Source organism: Leptinotarsa decemlineata, unplaced genomic scaffold, assembly GCF_025532065.1.
Source record: "Leptinotarsa decemlineata unplaced genomic scaffold, Ldec_3_MD MMD2_tig00078422_RagTag_RagTag, whole genome shotgun sequence".
Taxonomy (NCBI): Eukaryota; Metazoa; Arthropoda; class Insecta; order Coleoptera; family Chrysomelidae; genus Leptinotarsa; species Leptinotarsa decemlineata.
Window position 1 is genome coordinate 12,776,954 of NW_027412747.1, and position 22,662 is coordinate 12,799,615.

A 22,662-nucleotide genomic window follows, 5' to 3' on the forward strand; every position below is an offset into this window, starting at 1 on the left:
GAACTGTTTTCTTGAAAAGTAAACTCTTGTTTACTTGAGAATGGTTTCATATCCCGAAACCGGTCGTAACAAATAAAAAACTTAGTAGAAATCAGGCAAAAGTTATTTTCTTCCTATATGGCATAATATCAAAGGTTCATAATGATAGTGTTGTAAATTTTACTGTGAGTCATTTCACTTATAATTTTAAAAAAAATAGTTGATCAAATCATATTTGCTATTCCTCTGTCAGCGGTAAGGGTACATGTTGTTGGTAACCCCGAGACTAACCAAGTTCATTCGCCGTTAGGGTAGATGCCCTAAAAACAAATGCCCCGACTCCGGCAACAGAAAAAAATAATTCTTTAGACACTTCGAACTGTTTATAGTAGCGGTCGTCACACTTTTCTGACCAAGGGCCACACAGGACAATGAGGGTGTCAACGCCGGGCCGCAGAGTATGTGACGTTTTCGCATTAGGTCGCATGACAGCCGCGCGTCTCTTTTCAATATGGAAGTCGCGCGGCAGTCGCGCGACCTAACGTGAATGCACTCAAAGACCGTTTGCCTACTTATCTGTGTTCGATTAACTTTGTTATTAAACATTTCGCACTAGCTGGGCACGCGACGTCGTTCGCGTGGGAGTTGATATCAAAAAAAGAACTCATACATAGTGTTCATTAGAATGATTTTTGGAAAAAAATAATTTTCAAATATATACAGGCAGTTTTTTTATCATATGGTAACATTGCTATATTTTAAACCATAACAGATACGAAGATGATTAAAAGGGAAAAAAGGTAATTGTCATCGGGAACAATACAATGGTCGAAGAAAATTTACGGGGACTCTCGCCTTTCTCGAGTTATACGGGGAAAACCAAAAATGCTGTTTTTCGTTTTTTTCGAATGGAATATAAAAAATGGAAAAAGAAAATGTTATTGTATTTGAAGTGTACTATGACGATGTAATAATAAATATTCGATAAAACGTTTCTTGTCAATACCCATCAACTTTTTTTTTAATACGGATGAATAGACACGATTTTGAGCAATTATCCGCGATGAAAAACAGTTTTTCCAAATTTTGGTGCTTACGCCCTTTCGTCGTGACGACGTCGACATGTAGTTGACATGAGGGCCGTAGCGAAAATAAAAACCAGGGGGGAGGGAATCCAAATTTTAACAACCCCACCAGCAAAATTTCCTAACTTTCGAAGGAATGAAAGCCGAGGGATTAGTTACTACTATAATATACTAATTTTCTTACTTAGCTATCCAAAGATTGGCTGTATGCTTATGCCCGTTAGGGTATGCACAAACAAAAATAAATTTTGGTGATTATAAAAATAATAATGGGAATTATTCTACTTTGGGCCAAGGTCTTTGGTCTTCCACCGTGTATAGGAATATTCAATATAAATAAAAGGAAACAACACTTAAATGATATGGTGCTTATTGTTTTGTACTATTTTTTTTCTATTTCCACGGCCCGAAATTTCCTAACTTTTCCAAGTCGAAAAAACAGCTAAAAGTTGGGAATTTTCTAAAATTGTCATTTCAAAATTTGTGGATTGTTCAGGGCTGTTTTCTTACTTGGGAAAAATTGAACTTTTTTGAAGATTTCAAACAACTCAGAATTCTCTTCAAGTTATGCATGTTGGGAAATCCCAACTTTCTCCTTTTATTTTTATTCATTTTTTTACTTTTATTTTTTTCTATCTTCATGACCCAAAATTTCCCAACTTTTCCTAACTTTTTCCCAAGTCGAAAAAACAGGGGGGGAGGCTCCCACTCATCCCCCTATGACTACGGCCCTGAGTTGACTATTGGAATAATTCACTCTGTGGTGGGCTGCTATTTGACGACACGGGTTTATAGGATGCTAGACTTCCGATAATTTTTGCGACGTTTATTTTATTTTCTGTTTCAGGTGGTGGAAGACGATGTCAGTTCCGATATTGCGAAATGAGTTGAAAAAGGCAGAGTTCGTTTCTTGTCATTTTGGACATGTCACAGAGTACGCGAAAGTACTTCTGGACTTGACTCACAACAAATGTGCCAAAAAATTCATCGTTTTGTTAAAATGTTTAGAAAAGAACAACAATTTAAGATGTTTAAGTATTACACCACCTCATTGCCAAAAAATGAAAAGGTGAGTTTGGATTCAGAAATTTTTTCTTTTTGTTCATATCTCGAGTATGGAAGAGAATTCAGAGTGAAATGTGCCTACTGATCGAAAATGCCGTCTTAAAAATACAAAATTGTCTTTCTTTTCACGTCCTTTCATTTGACAAACTGAATTAGAATTATTAAAATCAAAAACTTTTGTTCCAAACTTATTACGGTCACACATGGAGGTCTGCAAGATTCCCATCTGAATCCGTTTTTACCTATTCAAAATTTTCATAACGATCTAGTTAACAAATTCAAATATCGATTCATTTTTTCTCTTGAGTGTCACTTACATCAATATATTTTTGCCACCACAGAGTCTTACCAATTATTTTGAGATATAGTAGAATCATTTGTTAAATTTCATTTTATTACGTGTAAACAAACATCCAAACATTTTAATTTCAGGAATGGGGTTACCCGTTTTTGTACCAGATAATTTGAATAATATAAATAGAGTTATTCATGTGAATATACAGTAACATATGACAAGAAATAACAAAATGGTGTCCGTAAAGTATGGAACAAATTCATTTTTAGCTAAACAGGTCATTTTAAAAAATAATCTTGAAACACGTCGATTTTTTATGTTAATTTACTGTATTTTAAAATAATAATCTAATATACAGAGTGAATTACCTTCGAGTAATGACGTTACCGTCATTGTTTTTAAATGGAACACCCCCATTTTGTCTCAATTTTCGGATTACTCTAGCTGAGCTGATTCCAAAAATGTATCACATGTTGATTCCAATTGGTACAGGGTGGACAAAAATACAGTAGTTGTGTGTGTGCTAATAAAGTAACATTCTTTATTAGGTAAATTAACAATATTATCAAAAATACTTATTGTCTAGCGGACAGAATATGCTGGAATACACGACTTTATATTAAATGTTCGAACTGCAGCCCTTGCAGTAACCCAAACGGTGTACAAATTCTTGTTGAACCTTGTGTATGGTTTCTTGCGTAATATTGTTTATTTCTGTTCGAATTTTCACTTGTACATCTTCAATATTTGCTGGTTTCGTTTTATAAATAACATTATTCAGATGGCCTCACAGAAAATAATCCAAAGGATTTAAATCTGGTGACCTCGCTGGCCATTCAGTGGGTCCACGTCTACCAATCCACCTGTTCGAAAAATGTCATCTACGTACCTTCTAACATCTACAGCATAATGTGGAGGTGCACCATCCTGTTGAAACCATAAACTTTCATCAAAACCTCCAGGATTACGTCTGCTGGGAAATAAATTACGTAAAGTAGGTACGAGATACCCCCTTCAAAACTCAAGGTACTTTGCCCCGTTTAAATTACCTTCGATAAAGTAGGGTCCAATGATTCGATTTCGTACAATTCCAGCCCATACATTTACCTTTTGAGGGTATTGTGTATGACGCTCACGCATCCAGTGAGGGTTTTCTTTTGCCCAGTATCTACAATTCTGACGGTTAACCTTACCATTTAACGTGAAAGTGGACTCATCAGAAAAAATAATGTTTTGTATCAAGAGAGGGTCTCGGTGACATTTATCATCATTTCTTCGCAAAATTGGAGTCGTCTATCGGGATCATCTTCGTTTAATTCTTGCACAAGTTTGATTTTATAAGGATGCCATTTTTCAAGCTTCAATAGTTTGTGTACCGTTGTTTTGCCAACACCGATTTCGCGACTAACTTTACGAACAGAAGTATGCGCATCTTCCTCAAAACTCAGTAAAACATCTAATGCTGTATCAGCATTTGCAGGGGGACGACCTGATTAGCGTACATTTGCAACCGTACCAGTTTCTCGAAATTTCGTTTCCAGCTTACTGACTGTTGAACGCGTTATAGGTCTTTCTGGATATTTATCATTGAACAAATTGCACATCTGAGTTCGCGATCTGTCTCCATACCCACTCATCATAAGTATTTCAATTCTTTGTTTTACACTTAACTCCATTTCTACTTCCAATTAAATCTAAGCAATCATTCGAATATTCACGAATACCAAAAATATTGTAGTACTAAACTGTCACTGAACATCAATAAATTACTAAACAAATAATAATATTTCCCAAAAAACTAGACGACTATGTTTTTTATAAATGTAGATAAGAAATAATTTAACGCCAGAATCACAGTGAACAATAACTGCATGAAGATTATGATAGTTGTCTGCTAGATTGAAGGGTTCTTCAATTTCGAACCTTCGTAAGAGTTAGGTGCTTCCGTCAGAGGTTGAGTCTTGTTTGAAGATCATCAGTGTTATTATTAGATTGATTGGTGCTTCAGCTTAAATGTTTTCTTATAATAGTAAGTCACTTTGGCGCATGTTTGGCAATACAGTTGATCATCACCCGTTGAAAGTTCCATTTTCAGATGATTTAACAATAAGCTTTGCACGGACTGCTCATCAGCTATATTAGAAAACGCTAGTTGAAGTTCCAGAAAATCACATTCGTTTTTGCTACCTCTTGAACATTCATTACAAAGTAAACATGTAAGGATTTTTCCAGCAGGAGATCTACGAACACAAGACGTGATAGACTGTACGGAATCATTCAATCCAGAGCGGTCAGGAGTATTAATTCTGCTATTTTTTTGCTCACGAAGAGTATTCAACAAGAACCCCAAGAGCAATCCTGTTGTTGTCCTAACGAGTATCTAATGGACTTCAAAGACTTCAGTAATAATTTGGGTAAAAACTGAAAACAACATATTAAAAAAAAAAAACAAGAAAACATTGTATTCGAGTTCTGAGTCACCCAGTATTAGAATAACCGATTGTGGTCAAATTATTACTCGATAGTGGATAAATTACATCTGAAAAACTTATTCAAAACATGGCAAACGCTTTGAAAGAGTTTTTTAGAAAATGATGACAGTTGAATAGATGAACTTTTTTATGTTATTTTTAGTCCTATTATTTTTAAAGAAATTCTCTGACGAAATTTGAATATTCCTTTAAAAAGCCTAATTTTGTTGATACGCCCATTTTCTACAAGGTACACTGTATATGAAAGAATATTTTAAAATGGTCCAATGTATTGCTTTTTGAAATTTCCATAAAAAACACCTCAAACTTCTAATGACATTTTTATAGCAAAAGGTGAGAGGAATGGTCATGAGGAGATGTCCACAGGAGGAGTTTCGTCACTCCTTCTTTGGAACATAGTTCTGGATACCCTGATTAGGCATCTCAACAATAATGGATTCTACATAATTGCATATGCAGATGACATAGTTATCTTGCAGACCGGCAAATTTGTGAACACACTGTGCGATAGAGCGCAGTGTGTTCACATGGTGTGAGGAACATGGTGTGAGGAACACTCAATGTCGATCAATCCCAAGAAGACTGAGATGGTCCTTTCCACCAGGAAAAGAAGTTTATCAAAAGCAAACTAAACTTATCTGAAGATTTGAAATACCTACCTTGGTACTATCCTCGACAGAAAGCTAACAGGGAACTCTCACCTATAGAGTAGAGCAAAAAGAGCATATGTGGCATATGCAGTAATAAGACCTATGTTAACGTACGGAGCCATTACATGGGGACCGAAAGTACTACAAGCAACAGCCATCCAAAAATTATATCAAATACAGCGATTGGCTAGTTTAAACATCACAGAAGCCATGAGAACAACACAAACTGCGACAATGGAATTAATTACTGGTCTGACTCCTCTGCACCTGTACATTAAGGAGTTTGCGTTAATGGCCATGTTGCGCACGGCTGGTGTAAACCTCGAAGTAGGAATGGGTCAATTGAGGCTAAGTAAACCCAACAAAATACAAATAAAACAGAAACAGAGTTAGATGCTACAAATGCAATACATATATATATATATATATATATATATATATATATATATATATATATATATATATATATATATATATAGACGACCCAAAAACCAAAGAATGTGGATGTGTGGATCAGGATGTGAAGTTTTCTCCAGATCACCAAGTCTAAGGAATGAGGAATGGAAAAAATACCAGCTTTAACAGAAGTGGCTGGTATCTCAATCGCCACAAGAAAAATAACCAGGAAAGGAATTTCTGGCAAAAATATAACAATTTGCACTGATAGAAGACAAGCCCTATTAGCCTTCAACCAAAAACGTTGTACCTCAGGGATATCCTAAAGTGAGTTAAAGAGCATGACAGGAGTAAAGGTAATCGTATTGCCGATTCTTTAGCCAAGAAAGCGGCTGGACTGCCTGATGACTAGCCAAACGTCACACCCATGCTCAATCCCTAAAGAGATGGGGATGGAATTAAATGATACAATCTTGCCAGGATCACCCTAGGCGATCTTGGAAAGTTGGCGCCGAAGAAATATCTGGCGATGACCAGGAAAAACCTATGCTCAACAGTAGGATTTCTGACTGGCAACTGTCAACTAAGGAAACACCTCCATATTATGGGGCTAGTGGACACACCTCTGTGCAGGATGTGTGAACAGGAAGATGAGAATGTCAGGCATGTCCTGTGCGAGTGTCCGGAGTTATCGTCAAAAAGAGAGCGTGTGTTCGGCGAGTCTTGGCCTACACCTGCCGATATCTGTTGAATTCATGGATGTTTAAGTTTTCCCAGATGTCCATACGCTTTCCCTTATTGACTTGTTTTATGAGTTTTATGTTATCTGGTGGAAGGAAATTATGTTTGTTTTGTATGACATGTGTTGAGAGGTTTGATTTGTATATTATTGGGTTCAGTTTGGTTCACATGTACTCGATTTAGCTCTATTTGGTGACATTTTTCAGCCCTGTCGAAAAATTACGACCAAGGTGTCATTCGATTCGTATTTTTGCCTAGAAAGTTTAAGGAAATTTGAAAAAAGATTTGAAAAGATCAATGAATTTGCGTAAAAAAAGGCCCGACTCCCAAAACTGTATCTTGATTATTTATAATTTTTACAGAGCCCTGAAAATAGAGCCAAAAGCGGGTAGTCTGGCTTCCGCGCGCCTTTCGTCACTCTGACATAAAAACAAAAAAAAATTATTTAAACATATTAAATGTAAATATTAAGGAATGAAAAAATTCATGTAATGTTCGGATACACAATGAACAATAATCCGAAGTCAAAAAATTTTGTGATGTATTTTTTATAAAATTATAATTTTCAATTGTCAATAAAAAAATAGAAAATAAAAATTTTTTCATTGTGGCAACGGTAATCTATTTTTCTGCCTATTAAGGATAACTTCACCAAAGAAAAAAAATCCAAGCTTTTAGTTTAATAATTATAGAGATTTTTATATTAACTTTCAATTCAGAAAAAGTTATTAATTAACAAATTTATAATTAATGTTAAAATTGAATCGATTTCAATAATTTTTTTTTGAAATGTCCAGTACTGAAAGGTCTACCTTGGGACGAAATTTGAAATGTTCATTCATATTTTATCTTAGTCGAAAATCGGGATTTTTTATAAGCGATTTTTTTATTGAAAAAATCACTACGCCGCTAGATTCAGAGTGCCTCTAAACAGGTGTGACCAATGCAACTAAGATTTAAATTGAAATATTAGGTCTTAGTTTTAGTTAATTTGCGTGAAAACTTGAATGTAATTCCGTTATTTTCATTAAAAATATTTACGCTATTTGTTTTTTTTCATCCGGGGGCACTTTGTACCGCCGTGAAATCATAATAAAAATATTCTCATGGCTTTATCTGTTGATATAGGGTGTTTTTTGTGACTGTTAGCTGTGTGAGTTTTCGAATTTTTGAGTTGTCATAACTTTGTTAATAATGAATATTTTTTCATGACATTTTGGTCACACCTATTTGTAGGCACTATAAAAAATTCCGATTTTCGACTAAGAAAAAATATCGTAGTATGCCCTGAAACTTTAATAAACATTTCAAATTCTGTCCCAAGGTAGACCTTTTAGTACTTGACATTTAAAAAAAAAATATTAAAATCGATTTACAACTTCAAATTTTATGAAACTAGAACTGGAAACATTGACTGAATGATATTTTTTTTTGTAGATGTAAGTGGAAGCGAGATGAGGGTACAGTTAGAAGATTGCTGGAAAATATCATTCCTAAACTAGAGGAATTAACATTAGGTAATTTAGAAGACATTCCCATGAGTATGGAGGAAATATGCCACAAACTGAATCCTTCTCTGAAATGTCTAATGCTGGCTACTCAGAGAAGTAACTTTGCAAGAAATCATGAGGTTTCTTTCGATCCAAAAGTTCTTAGTCGCTTCACGAAATTACAGGTGAGGATATACTCCTTTCAGATTGTTATCTGATATTAAATGAATATTGCAGTATAATTTTTTAAGATATATTAGAAATTTCAGTTTCATTAAGATTTCATACTCTTTTCCTTTGTGTTAATGAGCAGTTTCTGACTTGCCTCTAGATATCTCTGCCTATTTTTTTTAAACTTTCAACAGATCAAAAGATATAGTATCAATGAAGGATAAGAGATGTAAATCTGTTTTTCCGTTAAACCAGCTTTCGCCTTTGGACGAACAACAATTTTCAGAAGTCGAAATATGTGCGAACTATGGATCGCCAAAGTAGGATCAACTACTCATTTCCATCGATAATGAAGGATTGCCAGGTGAAAAGAGAGGTTGACGAGAAACGAGAAACAAAAGAGTATTGATAATACAATTACCTCGATACAGTTTATACTTGAAATATAATTGTATAAATGAATAAAGGTTATTCAAAGCACCTAATAGTGGTAATAAGAATACCACAAATTTAGGTTATTTCATTGAGAACACGATGGGATAGGGTTGCGCCAGAACCAGGAATTTTTTAACATTTTTCTTCCCGTGAAAATTCCAGTTTTCATTGAAATGGGTATATTTTCAGAAGAGTATAACACAGCAGAACACAAAATTTGGAAAGCAGTTCAGTGAACTTTTTTTTTAGTTTTCATACTAGCACATCTAACTCCATTTTTACCAAGATGAGCCAACCTCCATTCAATTTTAGAAATTTTTTTGTCAAAAATTACATATATTTCTTACTTCGACTGCATCAATCGTAATTAATTATATAATAGCATTATATTGCTTATAATATATCAAATGCAAAGGGACCTGAAATACTCGTTGTATGAGGGCCTCGATAAAAAAAGCGATTTATTTCCAACAGGAGTACCCAGTTACAGGAAATGCTATTATTACAGAATATTTATGGAATAAATATTAAAAATAATGGAATATAGAAATGTATAAAAGTAAATGTTAAAACAAAGTATACATAAAATATTCGTATAAGTAGAGTTACAAGATGAAGTCTCTAAGTGACTTTATTTTGATTTGAGAAACTGGAGTTTGAAAGTTTTAATTTGTCCTGGAAATAAGGTGGTTGAAGCTTCAAAAGATTAAATTATTATCAGAGATTAAACGTGTATTTAGTTACTATATGACACATTCGAGACCTAATGTGACATACAGTTCTTTTGTAAAAAATAATACAAATTTTCACTTAGGGACTTCTTTGAAAAAATTTTTTTTTTCAACAGATGCTAATATACAGGGTGTAACTCAATAAGTGTAAAACATTTAAGGAAGTGATTCCTCATCGAAAAAAAGATAGGATCTTTCATATAAAGAAATTTCATTGGAACATCCCTTGTTAAGATACAGCCCCTTAAAGGTGGCACATCTAATTTGTATAACAATTTTTTTCACAAGCACTGAAAAAGTTACAATTTGAAATTAACCTGACGTTTTGTACTACCAAAAAGAAACTTAGCCAGTTATTTATTTGGTTTACCCCATAGTTGTGAGGGGTGAAAAACGCAACCCCTAAAATTTATTTCCAATGTAACTTTTTGTCTTATTATTTGTTTACCATTTAAAAATTTATTTCCGATAGCCTGTTTCATTCTAAACAAAAAATGTCTCTTGGGTTTTTTGCCCAAACTAAATCAGTTCACAGCAAAAAATATTTTACAAACAACTACAGAGACACATCGTTATAAATGCGAACTGGATTTATTGTTATTTTGTAGTTAGTACCTGCATCAAACGATTAAAGGGTAATGAACAAAACTAGTTTATTAATAACAAAACACACAACATGTAGAAATCATAGTAAATGTTCAATATGTCTACCTTCAGACATTACACATGAGTCTAGACGTCGGCGCATTGAGCCACGTATTCGCTCAAATATTCCTGGAGTCTCTCTGATTACCCTGCACGCATCGATGATGCGGTTTCTTAAGTCCTCTGCATCGCGAACAGGAGTACGATAAACCAAATGCTGTAAATGTCCCCAAATAGAGAAATCGAGAGGATTGAGATCCGGGGATCTCTGTGGTCCTCCTCGACCTATCCACTGATTTGCATATGTTTCAGTTAAATGCTGACGTGCTACTTGACTAAAATGGGCGGGAGCCCAATCATGCATAAAAAACATATCCCTTCTGACGGCCAAAGGAACTTCCTCCAGCAGTACTGGATGCACTTCTCCTAAAAATTGAACGTATGCCTCACCATTTAATCGAGGAGGTAGAAAATGAGGCCCAATCAAATCATCCCCAATAACTCCGAGCCACACGTTGAGAGAAAACTGTTGTTGATGGTTAGTTTCGACAATAGCGTGAGGGTTTTCATCAGCCCATATGTGGTAATTATGAAAATTAATAATCGTGTCCCGAGAAAAACTACATTCGTCTGTGAATTCTATCATCGTCTTCAGAAAGTCACAGTTTCTTCTAATCATTTTCAGAATCCAATTGCAAAATTCAAGACGGTTCGGAAAGTCTCGCGGTAACAGTGCCTGTACTCGTTGCATATAGTAAGGGTATAAGAATTGTTCCTTTGAAATTCGAAATATCGTTATATGATCAACATTTAACTGGAGAGCAATCTTTCTATTACTGGTAGTAGGTTGTTCTTCAATCAAATTAAGTACTGCTTCCTCAAGCTGTGTTGTTCGTACTTTTCGATGGCGACCACAATCCTGCGTTCTTTTGTCGAATGAACCATATTCTCGTAATCGTTGATGAAGTCGAGCAAATATTCTTTGTGAAGGATGCTGCTGTTGAGGATACACTTCAGCATATATTCTAAAAGCTTCTAACCCATTCCCCTGCGACAGACCGTAAACGTAATGCATATCAGCCATTTCCTCATTTGTGTATAACATTTTGATAACAAGTGAATTATTAAAGTGACAAATTAAGGACAGAACAACAACACACAATTAGTATTAATTCAATTTCGAAAATTCACAAACTGACAGCGTCATACCAATTTAATTGTCACTATCGCTAATAGCGACCTACTAGATAGATTAGTTTCGTATTTTCGCATTTGTAACGATGTATCTCTGTAGTTGTTCCTAAAATAATTTTTTGCTGCGAACTGGTTTATTTTGGGACATTTTTTGTTTAGAATAAAACAGGCTATCGGGAATAAATTTTTAAATGGTAAACAAATAATTAGACAAAAAGTTACACTGGAAATAAATTTTAGGGGTTGCGTTTTCCACCCCTTACAACCATGGGGTGAACCAAATAAATTTCTGGCTAAGTGTCTTTTTGGTAGTACAAAACGTCAGGTTAATTTCAATATTGTAACTTTTTCAGTGTTTGTGAAAAAATTGTTATACAAATTTTATGTACCGCCTTAAAGGGGCTGTATCTTAACAAGGGATGCTCCAATGAAGTTTCTTCATATGAAAGATCATATCTTTTTTTCGATGAGGAATCACTTCCTTAAATGTTTTACATTTATTTAGTTACATCCTGTATAACCCAAATCAACATTTTTATTATACAAGGCAAAACAAACTACTAACACATAAGATAAGTAAGCAAAAAAAAACGTACAAAACACATTCTACTCATAATCTTCAGCTTCTGATTCATCTTCTCCCATGACTTTCTTATCTTAGGAAGCTTCGTCTAACACCTTATAAAATTCTCAAGGAATTTAATATTGGCTAGTTTTTCAGATTTAAGCTTTATGAGATGAGTATAGGCATTCATTGGAATTGAGTTAGCAATAAGTCTTTGACATCCTTCTTTGTATCATAAAAATCACAAAATCATATGTATCGAATGGATATCAAGCAGTCAGTAGCAATAATTGCATTTCGAATTTAAAACTTGTTAAACATGGTGTTCCCCAAGGATCAGTATTGGGACCACTTCTATTCATAATTTACGTGAATGACATTAGTAACTTCATGCACTTTGGCTTCAAAGGTCTGCGTTACAAGTGATTATAGTGAGATTGAACAGAAACAGTTTTCATAGTGGATATATTTTATGGGGTGTGTCACAAAGATCTGTAATGGGTCCACTACAGTTTTTTTCTGTGTTGAAGTTTCTCAGCTAGTTATCTTTTTACCCGACCCCGTTTGAAGTGTATCACTTTACAATGAACAATCTACAAATTAAGATATTAGATTGACTTCACCTCCATTTATTCACCCATTCTATATCTGAAATCATCTTTGTTAATGGTGTGGTGAGTTTTGGAAAAACGATTTCATTTAGTGATTGAAAAACTACAATTTGATTGTTTGAAACTTGATGAGTAATTGAAATAATATTGTGATGATTTTCAGGTACTGAGCCTTGACTTACATCATATCTCCGATGAACTGTTGGATTTGCTGGATTCAGCCTCAGAATTAAGACAAATTGTGATTTATATTCACAGTATAAATGACAATTATATACCCACTACAGATGAAACTTGGATTCGATTCCACCAAAAACATCGAATATGCAAAGTTCAATTAGCTATTCCACACGATTTCAAAGATCTAAATAAGATTGAGTCGGTGTTGTCTAGGTATATGCCTCTGTACCACTTGGATGTTCTGGTCTGTAAAAAGGTAAGTGAACTACAACTCATTAAAAGTGGCTGTTTTATCACGTGGTCCGAGAATACCTACCACAGAGAAGCGACATTAACGTCGGATCCTTTGATGTTCGGTGTCCCAACTCTAAACCGAAGATTTTGAGTGATAAACAATCTGGTTCACTGAGAAAAATGACCTCTCAGCAATATACACTAATAAAAATACTTACTCTCACGTCCTAGTGTAGTACGTGGGCTCACTGTGAAATATAAAATTATAGTGTGAAAGGCATCTTACTCTACTCAATTTTTATGTTGCTAATTGAACAACTTTCGCAGTAATAATAGAGAATATTCAACTATGTTGCCAATTCATTATTATATATGATGAATTGGCTTTTAAGAAATAAATTTAATTACATCATTTTGTAAATCCAATTCATTAGATAGAAAATTAAAATGAAGTTACGATAATAGAATAATGCTTACATTATATAATCATTTTATATCCTCTGAAATAAATAAGTCCACTAAGGATGAATAGAAATAACTTTTGTTATTTTATTTAATCTTAACTTAAACTTTAATTAACAACATCAATACAATTTGAGGGTTCTAATTAAGTAAGGTTCCGAATGAAAACATAATGAAACAATTTTAACATCAATTCAAAGATGTGACAGAATCTTAAGTTTTCTTTTTACAGTTTTACCTTTGGTATTATTGATATCTCTGTTAGTATATTTGATAAAAATTTTTATTCTTATGAATAGCTTAATTATTTACATTTTTGGAAAATTTTCACAAAGATGAAGAAAATCTACATCCTTCATTAGGTTTAATAATATATTCGAAACTGCTCCCCCAGTAGAAATTTCTGTAAATCGATTGTTAAATAAACATTGCAACTGATATATAAAATTAATGAATTTATCTGGTGGTGAGCACAAATTTCCAAACATGTTTTTTTCCGTAGTATAAGCTTTAAAATAGCTCAACAGACGATTTACATCCAAAGTCCTGCACTTCGTGCTGAAAGAGTGACACAAATAACATGTATGAACTTTAAGAACTTTTTTTTAAATGTATCCACAAACGTAAGTGAATGAATTCTGAGTACATACATCTTCATTTTTATAATCATAAACCGGAAGGGCAAGGGCTGGAGAAAAGTGATTCTCATCTGATATAAATATATCAGTATACTGATAATAAATCATCTAAATCACTCTTACAATTCATATGATTGAAATGAAAATAATTTTGGCAAAACAACTTCCGGAATGCCCTTTGAAATTGTATGGGGGTCGGATTAACATTAATTCCGCATTGTTGTCTTACAGTACCAAAACAATGTTCAAGACAATTTGAATTGAGTCGTCACGTTTTTAATAATGAAAATTGTATCAATCGATAACTCTTTCTTTTAAGTCAAAGATTATGAAATCATCATACCCATTGAAAAATGACATTATGTGAAGGTATGGCATTTGTCAAACCCAAATTAATCCTTTACATGTTTAACTTTCTTCGTCAATTCACATGTTCAATTTATTGTTTTTGACTCAATTTTACTGTAAATATGATTTTTTGTAATATTTTTCAATGGCGAAAAAACTCACAACTCAATAAATTATAGGCCCTGAAGAAGCTTCCCAGTAGAAACGAAAGCTTGGCAAAGTAGAGCAGAGCTTTGATTTTTCGACTGAGAGACTCAGTCAAATATATATATATATATATATATATATATATATATATATATATATATATATATATATATATAAATAGATAAGTACTCTTTGATCATTCCCATATTGATTTCAATTTAAGAGCCACCGGTATACAGCTGTTTCAGCCTATTGGGCATCGTCAGTACCGGGCAGGCGGTCCTCGATTGAAGACAAAATGAGAAAAAACCAAGAAAGTACTTGATAAAAATAGCTGCGTAAACGCAAGCGAAACATAAGTGGAACCACCTATTGGTGTGACACCCAAGTCAACTTGCCAAGTTTTTATGTCAGTGTTGGTGGTTTGACCAATCAACCGACAACTGCGGTAGCAGAAATTTGGGAAGCTAACCTGAAATGCCATCGGAAAACGAATCCACATGTTTCTAGAAATGATATGAAATCTAGAAAGGTTAATGCAGTCAAGCTGCTGGAAAATAATTCCATGAAAATCAAAAAATGAATAGATAAGTACTCTTTGATCATTCCCATATTGATTTCAATTTAAGAGCCACCGGTATACAGCTGTTTCAGCCTATTGGGCATCGTCAGTACCGGGCAGGCGGTCCTCGATTGAAGACAAAATGCTGCGTTTACGCAGCTATTTTTATCAAGTACTTTCTTGGTTTTTTCTCATTTTGTCTTCAATCGAGGACCGCCTGCCCGGTACTGACGATGCCCAATAGGCTGAAACAGCTGTATACCGGTGGCTCTTAAATTGAAATCAATATGGGAATGATCAAAGAGTACTTATCTATTTATATATATATATATATATATATATATATATATATATATATATATATATATATATATATATATATATATATATATATTTCAATATTAAATTCTACAAAAAGGATTTGAAGCTTTATATCTTCTATTATTTATCTGCGAGCGCTTTCGACAGTTGGTAGTACTGTCATCTTCTGGCACTCCTCAAACTGAACAAAATGCTGCGTTTACGCAGCTATTTTTATCAAGTACTTTCTTGGTTTTTTCTCATTTTGTCTTCAATCGAGGACCGCCTGCCCGGTACTGACGATGCCCAATAGGCTGAAACAGCTGTATACCGGTGGCTCTTAAATTGAAATCAATATGGGAATGATCAAAGAGTACTTATCTATTTATATATATATATGTATATATATATATATATATATATATATATATATATATTTCAATATTAAATTCTACAAAAAGGATTTGAAGCTTTATATCTTCTATTATTTATCTGCGAGCGCTTTCGACAGTTGGTAGTACTGTCATCTTCTGGCACTCCTCAAACTGAACTGGTCATCCTGTTGTCTGTCTCTTTATACGGTCAGAGCGTCTTAACTCAGGTATTTCAGGTACTTTAGGTACAATTGGACTTGGGACAACTTTATAATTTCAAATATTCTGAGTTACGAATATTTGAAAAAAAAAGCTTGTCATGCTAGATATCTCGAAAATCGTAAAAATTTTCGAAGTGAAGATATACATAAAGTGTCTTTTATTTTCTATGTAGAAACCGAAAAAGCGATAAAAATATAGATTGCTATTTAAAAAACACAGTTGGGATCCGCCCAGAAAAAATTGAACACCCTGTGTGACCGCCAATATTTTTATTTTGTGAGGCTAGAGCAATGAGGTAATATTATAGAAATTTAGATTCCTATCTGTTTCTCTATGATAATGGCTTTTGCTACCAGATTCCTATCTGTTTCCTAAATTGAGATATGGAACACCGCGCCAATGTTGCAGGACTCTTCTTCTATTTATTTGTCAATTTTATGGGAAACTATCTATGTAAATATCTTTGTTCACTTCATGTATTTGTATTATTTATATATTCCCACTGTGAATAGAGTTGTTATTATTTACTCGAATAACATGTGTAACATAAAATAACTAAAGAAAAAAATCTATGTCTATCATAATTTGGGAATATTTACAATGATTAAAAAATATCAATTTGTAGAAATTCTGGTAAAAATATCAAACTGCTTGTTGTACATCATACAAAATATTTTATGAGCAATAATAATACAATAATATCGACAGGATGTCATCACAGGATGTCAAGGACCTACACTTAGTAAGTTTCAAGAACCATATCAAAGAATTATTGACGAACGGGGGTTATTATAGCTTAGATGAGTTCCTGCAAAGGGATGTCTTGATATAATTTGTTCTCACTGCGTTTCCTCCCTATTTTTATGTTAAACTTTTAAATTGTATAATGATATGTTGTTTTATACTATTTTGTCTATGATTTTAAAATTTGCATGTATGTCGCTTGTAGTGTTTTGAATAGTGCCTGTTTTATTTGATAGGTATATGTTTATTTATTTATAGTTATATAGTTATTTATTGTTATTTTTATTATTGACATGTCTAGTATCATAATGATCTGAAAGATGAATAAATACAACAACAATCTTAAGTTTGAAGGTGTGAACTAGAAACGTAGAGCTGTGGGCTTTATTAAAACTCAAAATATTTAAGAAACTTGAAATATGAAGTGCTTTGAAAAGTATCCTTGAGAAGGTGTAGGATCGATTCTGGCAAGTGCCATTCATTATAAAGATATTCCAAATTTTGCACCATTTCATTCCTTCAGAATGAGTCATCTCTTTCAATCTTCCAAACTTACATTCATAAGAGAGATTATTGTGATTCACTTGCACCCTGTAATGTACCCCTACCAATGAACCCTCAATATAGTGGGGTGCGTTGAGGGCAGCCCGTCAGATTAGCAAAAAAAATCGATCCTCAAAAAAACTCGAGCGCATCAGATTAGGAACAGTTAAGTACATCCAGAAAAGTGTATATTTCAATAATATGACAATTTTAGCGTGACATAAGGAAATGGGGAAGTCACAAAGTCGTAAAAAAAGTTCACCTCGAAATACTCGAACGCGATTTTTTTTATTTTGAAGGGAATTATATCAGGATTACAAAAAACATTAAATCTGCTGGTTTTCTTTCATGGGGCTGGTGCTGGGAGTTGTGTTTTGAACAGCTCTCAGCAGTAATACAAGGCTCCACTGTTACCATATCTCGATATTTTCGCTCTTTCTGCTAAATTGGACCCACTTCTTACACAAGCACTACCAGCTCTACATGCGCTCACGGGATGTGATTACAACCCAGCTCTTCACAGATAAGGCAAAAAAGACCATTAGAGATTTTAATGCTATATGAGACCTATCACACAGCATTTGCAAACTTGGGATGTGAAGCTTATGATATTGGAGAATTATCTCTCACCATGGACTCTTTCATCTGCTATTTGTACGGATTGATGAAACTAGCTAATGTCAACAGTGCTCCACATGCTTATGGCAGAATGCGCACAATCGTATTGTTACGGAGATGTCACCAACAAACTGCGGATGGAAAAATGTGGAAGGAAAATTAGAGCCGACTTGGTTCGTTGGAAACCAACTTCCTGAAGCATACGAAGATATCGTCATAACACCTGTCATTTTCGAAGATACTTCGCATTCAGATACGTTTCCTTTTTAATTATCTAATATCATAAAATAAATGACAGATTGTGAAGTACCATAAGCATTCTTGCTTACAGAAACACGAGATGACAAGGAAGTTGAAGAAGTGGAAGCCAATTTCGAAGACTAATCCAGTGGTGATGAAGTTTACATTATTTTTCTTTTATAATATTTGTTATATACTTTGATAATAATGATTACCTGTTCCATACAGGGTGTTCCTTAAACACATGCTAATATTTAAGGAGGTAATTCTTAGACCCATTTTAAGGAAAAAACGTCCAATGGACGTATGTCCTAAACGCCTTAACTTTTGAGATACAGGGTGGCAAAGTTTTCAAAAATAATCAGTTTTTTAATAATAACTGAGATAATTTTGTAGACATTTTTGGCATATTTGGTACATATGTTTCATGCCTCAAGGCGCATTTTCTGATGTACAATTTTCTTAATTTTCTCTGCCAGTGGCGTACGTACGAGTTTTGAAATGTATATTTTTGGCGAAAAAAATACTACGCCACTGCTTTATCTTGAATTAAAAATTATTTTTAAAATCTCCATACATTTTTGAGCACATTTGATTTGCTGGGTTTTCTTTGTCCGACGCATGGTTTTCGCTCAAAAAATTAAAAATCGCTTTACTTAGGATAAATTCCTTAAAAATCTGATGCGGTATCGTGCATCGATTGAAAGCAAACTAAGAGATCAGATTTGTTGCAAAATAATTGTGGATCTGAAAGGTATTTGTTTATTGTCAGATGCACTGTTCTCAATCAAAATTACGTCATAACGCAGCACCGCTTAATAATTTTTGAAAACATAAATTTAGTTATCCTGGAATAAATGACGTGTAGCAGAATTTATTTACTGCACCTCTTGGAAATATGGAGTTTGTCGATATGTGTTTTCTTTTAAAGATTAAAAGCAGAAAAAACAGCGTACCCACCATAGCAATAAGAAACGAATTTTCTGTATGTACAAACGTCAGTAGCTAATATTGATGTTGGTTTAAAGTAAGGTGTTGGTGTTAAAAACTGTCACAGCGCGTTTTGATTGATTATGAAGTGTTATCGAAGTTATTTTGGTAGTCCGCTGTTTTTCTGAATATCAGTAAATATGGTAAATTATACGAATGCGGAAATGGCGCAAATGCATTACGTATATGGCCTTGCCGATGGTAATGCAACAGAAGCCAGGCGCATTTATCAGGAAAGATATCCTAATCGTGCCTTACCAGATATCCGAACCTTATTAAATATTCATCGTCGACTTGGAGAAACTGGTAGTTTCAAGAAAGGGACTCCGGAAGGTAGACCTCGTGTAGTAAGAACTCCTGAAATTGAGGAAGCGGTGCTGCAAGAAATTGAGGAACATCCTGAGACGAGTACGAGGAAGATCGCTAGAACTCTGGATATTTGTCATCAAATTGTTTGGCGTATTTTGGTTGATTTTTTGTTATACCCATACCATATTTCAAGAGTGCAGGCATTACTCCCCAGAGATTTTCCACAGCGTGTGAACTTCAGTCAGTGGTATCTACAAAGTATTGCACTAAATCCTCAGTTTGAGACACAAATTTTGTTCACAGACGAAGCAAATTTTTCTCGGAATGTCATTCAAAATTTCCATAACAATCATGTGTGGGCTGAAGAAAATCCCCATGCAATAACCAAAACCCATTTCCAACACCAATTTTCGGTTAATGTATGGGCAGGAATTATAGGTGATCATCTAATAGGCCCATTTTTTCTACCAGGACACCTTGATGGTCGTTCTTATTTACACTTTCTCGAAGAAGACTTACCTAGGTTATTGGAAGATGTGCCACTTGCGTTAAGGAATCGAATATGGTACATGCACAATGGCGCCCCTGCTCATTTCAGTGTAATTGTCCGAAACCATTCAAATACAGTTTATCCTAATCGTTGGATAGGTCGCGGAGGACCTCAGCAATGGCCAGCAAGATCCCCCGATCTCAACATTTTAGATTTTTTTTATGGGGTCACCTTAAAACTCTTGTGTATAAAATTTCCGTTAATACTTCAGAAGATTTAAGAGAGCGAATAGTTGCCTCGTGTGAAACTATACGAAATACGCCGGGAATATTTGAACGGGTGCGTAATTCCATGCGTAGAAGAGCGGAAGCATGCATACTAAGTGCAGGTGGCCACTTCCAACAATTGGTATTATTACTAATTAACAAATTTGTGCTATTCGTTTAGACTTACTATCACAAAATAAAATAAAACTCGTTTTTGTGAAAAATTTATTTTTTTGCAGATTATGTTTTCAAATATCATTGGGGAATTGGTAATGCGTTATGAAGCAATTTTCAGATTCTCATTCATTTTAGAATTGATCTAATTTCCTAATTTGCTTTCTGTTGATTTTTATTTTTTTGAGTGAAACTCATGCGTCGGACAAAGAAATACCAAGAGATCAAATTATCTCAAAAATAAATGAGGATTTTAAAAATGATTTTATTTTGAAAAGAAAGCATTGGCATAGTACTTTTTCCCCAAAAATATTCAATGCGAAACCCGTAGGGATGCCACTGTTTGAAAAAATACAAATTACGTACGTACGCCACTGGCAGAGAAAATTAAGAAAATTGTACATCAGAAAATGCGCCTTGAGGCATGGAACATATGTACCAAATATGCCAAAGATGTCTGCAAAATTATCTCAGTTATTATTAAAAAACTGATTATTTTTGAAAACTTTGCCACCCTGTATCTCAAAAGTTAAGGCGTTTAGGACATACGTCCATAGGACGTTTTTTCCTTAAAATGGGTCTAAGAATTACCTCCTTAAATATTAGCATGTGTTTAAGGAACACCCTGTATATCTGTGTATGTACATTTTTTTAATTTCATTCTGTAATAAACAGAAGGAACAAAAAATATTTCATTCAAAAAGTGTCACATTGAAAATTTTTCAAATTGTCAGATTACCAATATCCCTCTACATGATTGTCAGATTATCATTTAGGGCGTCTCAGACATCGGGTTGAACCTACAGTAGAAAAATCTGACGTGCTCGAGTATTTCAAGTTAGCATTTTTGTTAACATTTCGAAAAATCATTTAAAGTTCACTAAACGTTCCCTTTCAATGGCTAACACGCTCGAATTTTTTTTGTTTTTTACCGCTTTTCGCAGCCACCCCCACTATTTTATAGTCAGATTGATATCTAGGTATCGGTTATCATAAAGACAAAGCTAGTATACACTATTGATATCTGACGCGCTCGAGTATTTTTTTTACATTTTCAAACATTTTTTCACCCTTTTTTCCCCACTGAAATAAAAAACTTCAAGAACCTAATCTTCACAATCCAATATAGGTCATCATGACGCATTCCGACCTCCCCTACTACTATATAGTGATATGGATTTTATTTGAACTGTTTTGAAAAATTTAACAACGATTATAATTCCACTTATTGCAATGTATTTTGGCTTCACACCTCAATATTTTTTTTTATTTTCAGTGCGAACTATCAGTTGCTTGTAAAAAGTTAGAAGCCAGTTTTCGAGAATTAGAATTGCGAGAGCCACCCGTTATGGAATTTCCACAACTACATGTGAAATGGGGCTACTGTGACCTTAAATGAAACAATTTGCTGAGAACCAATGTTTGTGATATTTAAAAATTAAACTTCGAGTAGAATAAAAAACCACGACGACTAGTCAGTCCAGAGTAAAGAAGTGTAGTATAACTTGTGCTTATAAGGATTTGTTTTCGGGAATAGCAATAAACCGGAGATAAATATACCGGGTGATAACTATTCACAGCGCCATTCAATTGTTTATGATGTGCGATATTTGAAATTCGGAATCATATCAAATCAAATTTATTTTCAATATATGATAAAATTTATTGTATTATGTATTTAATGTATTATATTATCTTGAACGAGTAATTTTTTGCCTAGTCTTTGGAATGCCTGTATTTAGTTATATTACTCATTCAGATAAAAGTTCTGTATGTATATTGTATGTTTACAATATGACGATCCTAAGACAATAACTATTGTAATATAATTATAAAAAATAAAATTGAAAATTCATATGGGAAACAAAAAATTGTGAGCTCTCACAGGACGCCTGGCAGATGTGAAATATCAATAATAATATTTTGTAACTCCTGAAATATTTATAAAAAATGTGTGATTAAAATATACATGAAAAATTTGAATGTGGCTTCAATATACTAGTAAACTCAAGAATCTTAGCTAGTTATTGTAATATATTATTGAAGATCTTGAATTATAAACATTAATGTTAAATGTTACAATATAAATTCCACGACTATTGGAAAACTGATTAATTGAAATGATTTTCAATATTACTGGTAATAACAAATGATGATAAACTAATAGTAGAAGGCCAACGACCTCGTAGTCGACTCATTTAAACCACAATATTCTTCAAGCAAGTGTTTTAGTGCATTCTTTTTCATAAGAATGAAATTAAAATTAAATTCAAAAC

At 33.8% G+C, this 22,662-nt stretch overlaps 1 protein-coding gene across 2 annotated transcripts in view; it reads left to right on the forward strand.

The window, feature by feature from the left end:
• LOC111516137 (F-box only protein 39) overlaps positions 1-22,094 on the forward strand; it is a 39,999-nt gene extending 17,905 nt beyond the window's left edge. For both annotated transcript variants that reach the window (XM_074186062.1, XM_074186063.1), the window contains 4 exons: positions 1,912-2,133; positions 8,141-8,378; positions 12,709-12,981; positions 21,663-22,094. In XM_074186062.1, the coding sequence (XP_074042163.1) occupies positions 1,912-2,133; positions 8,141-8,378; positions 12,709-12,981; positions 21,663-21,785 (856 nt within the window). In that variant the 3' untranslated portion in view covers positions 21,786-22,094. The remainder of the gene's footprint in view (positions 1-1,911; positions 2,134-8,140; positions 8,379-12,708; positions 12,982-21,662) is intronic.
• Positions 22,095-22,662: the final 568 nt, after the last annotated feature.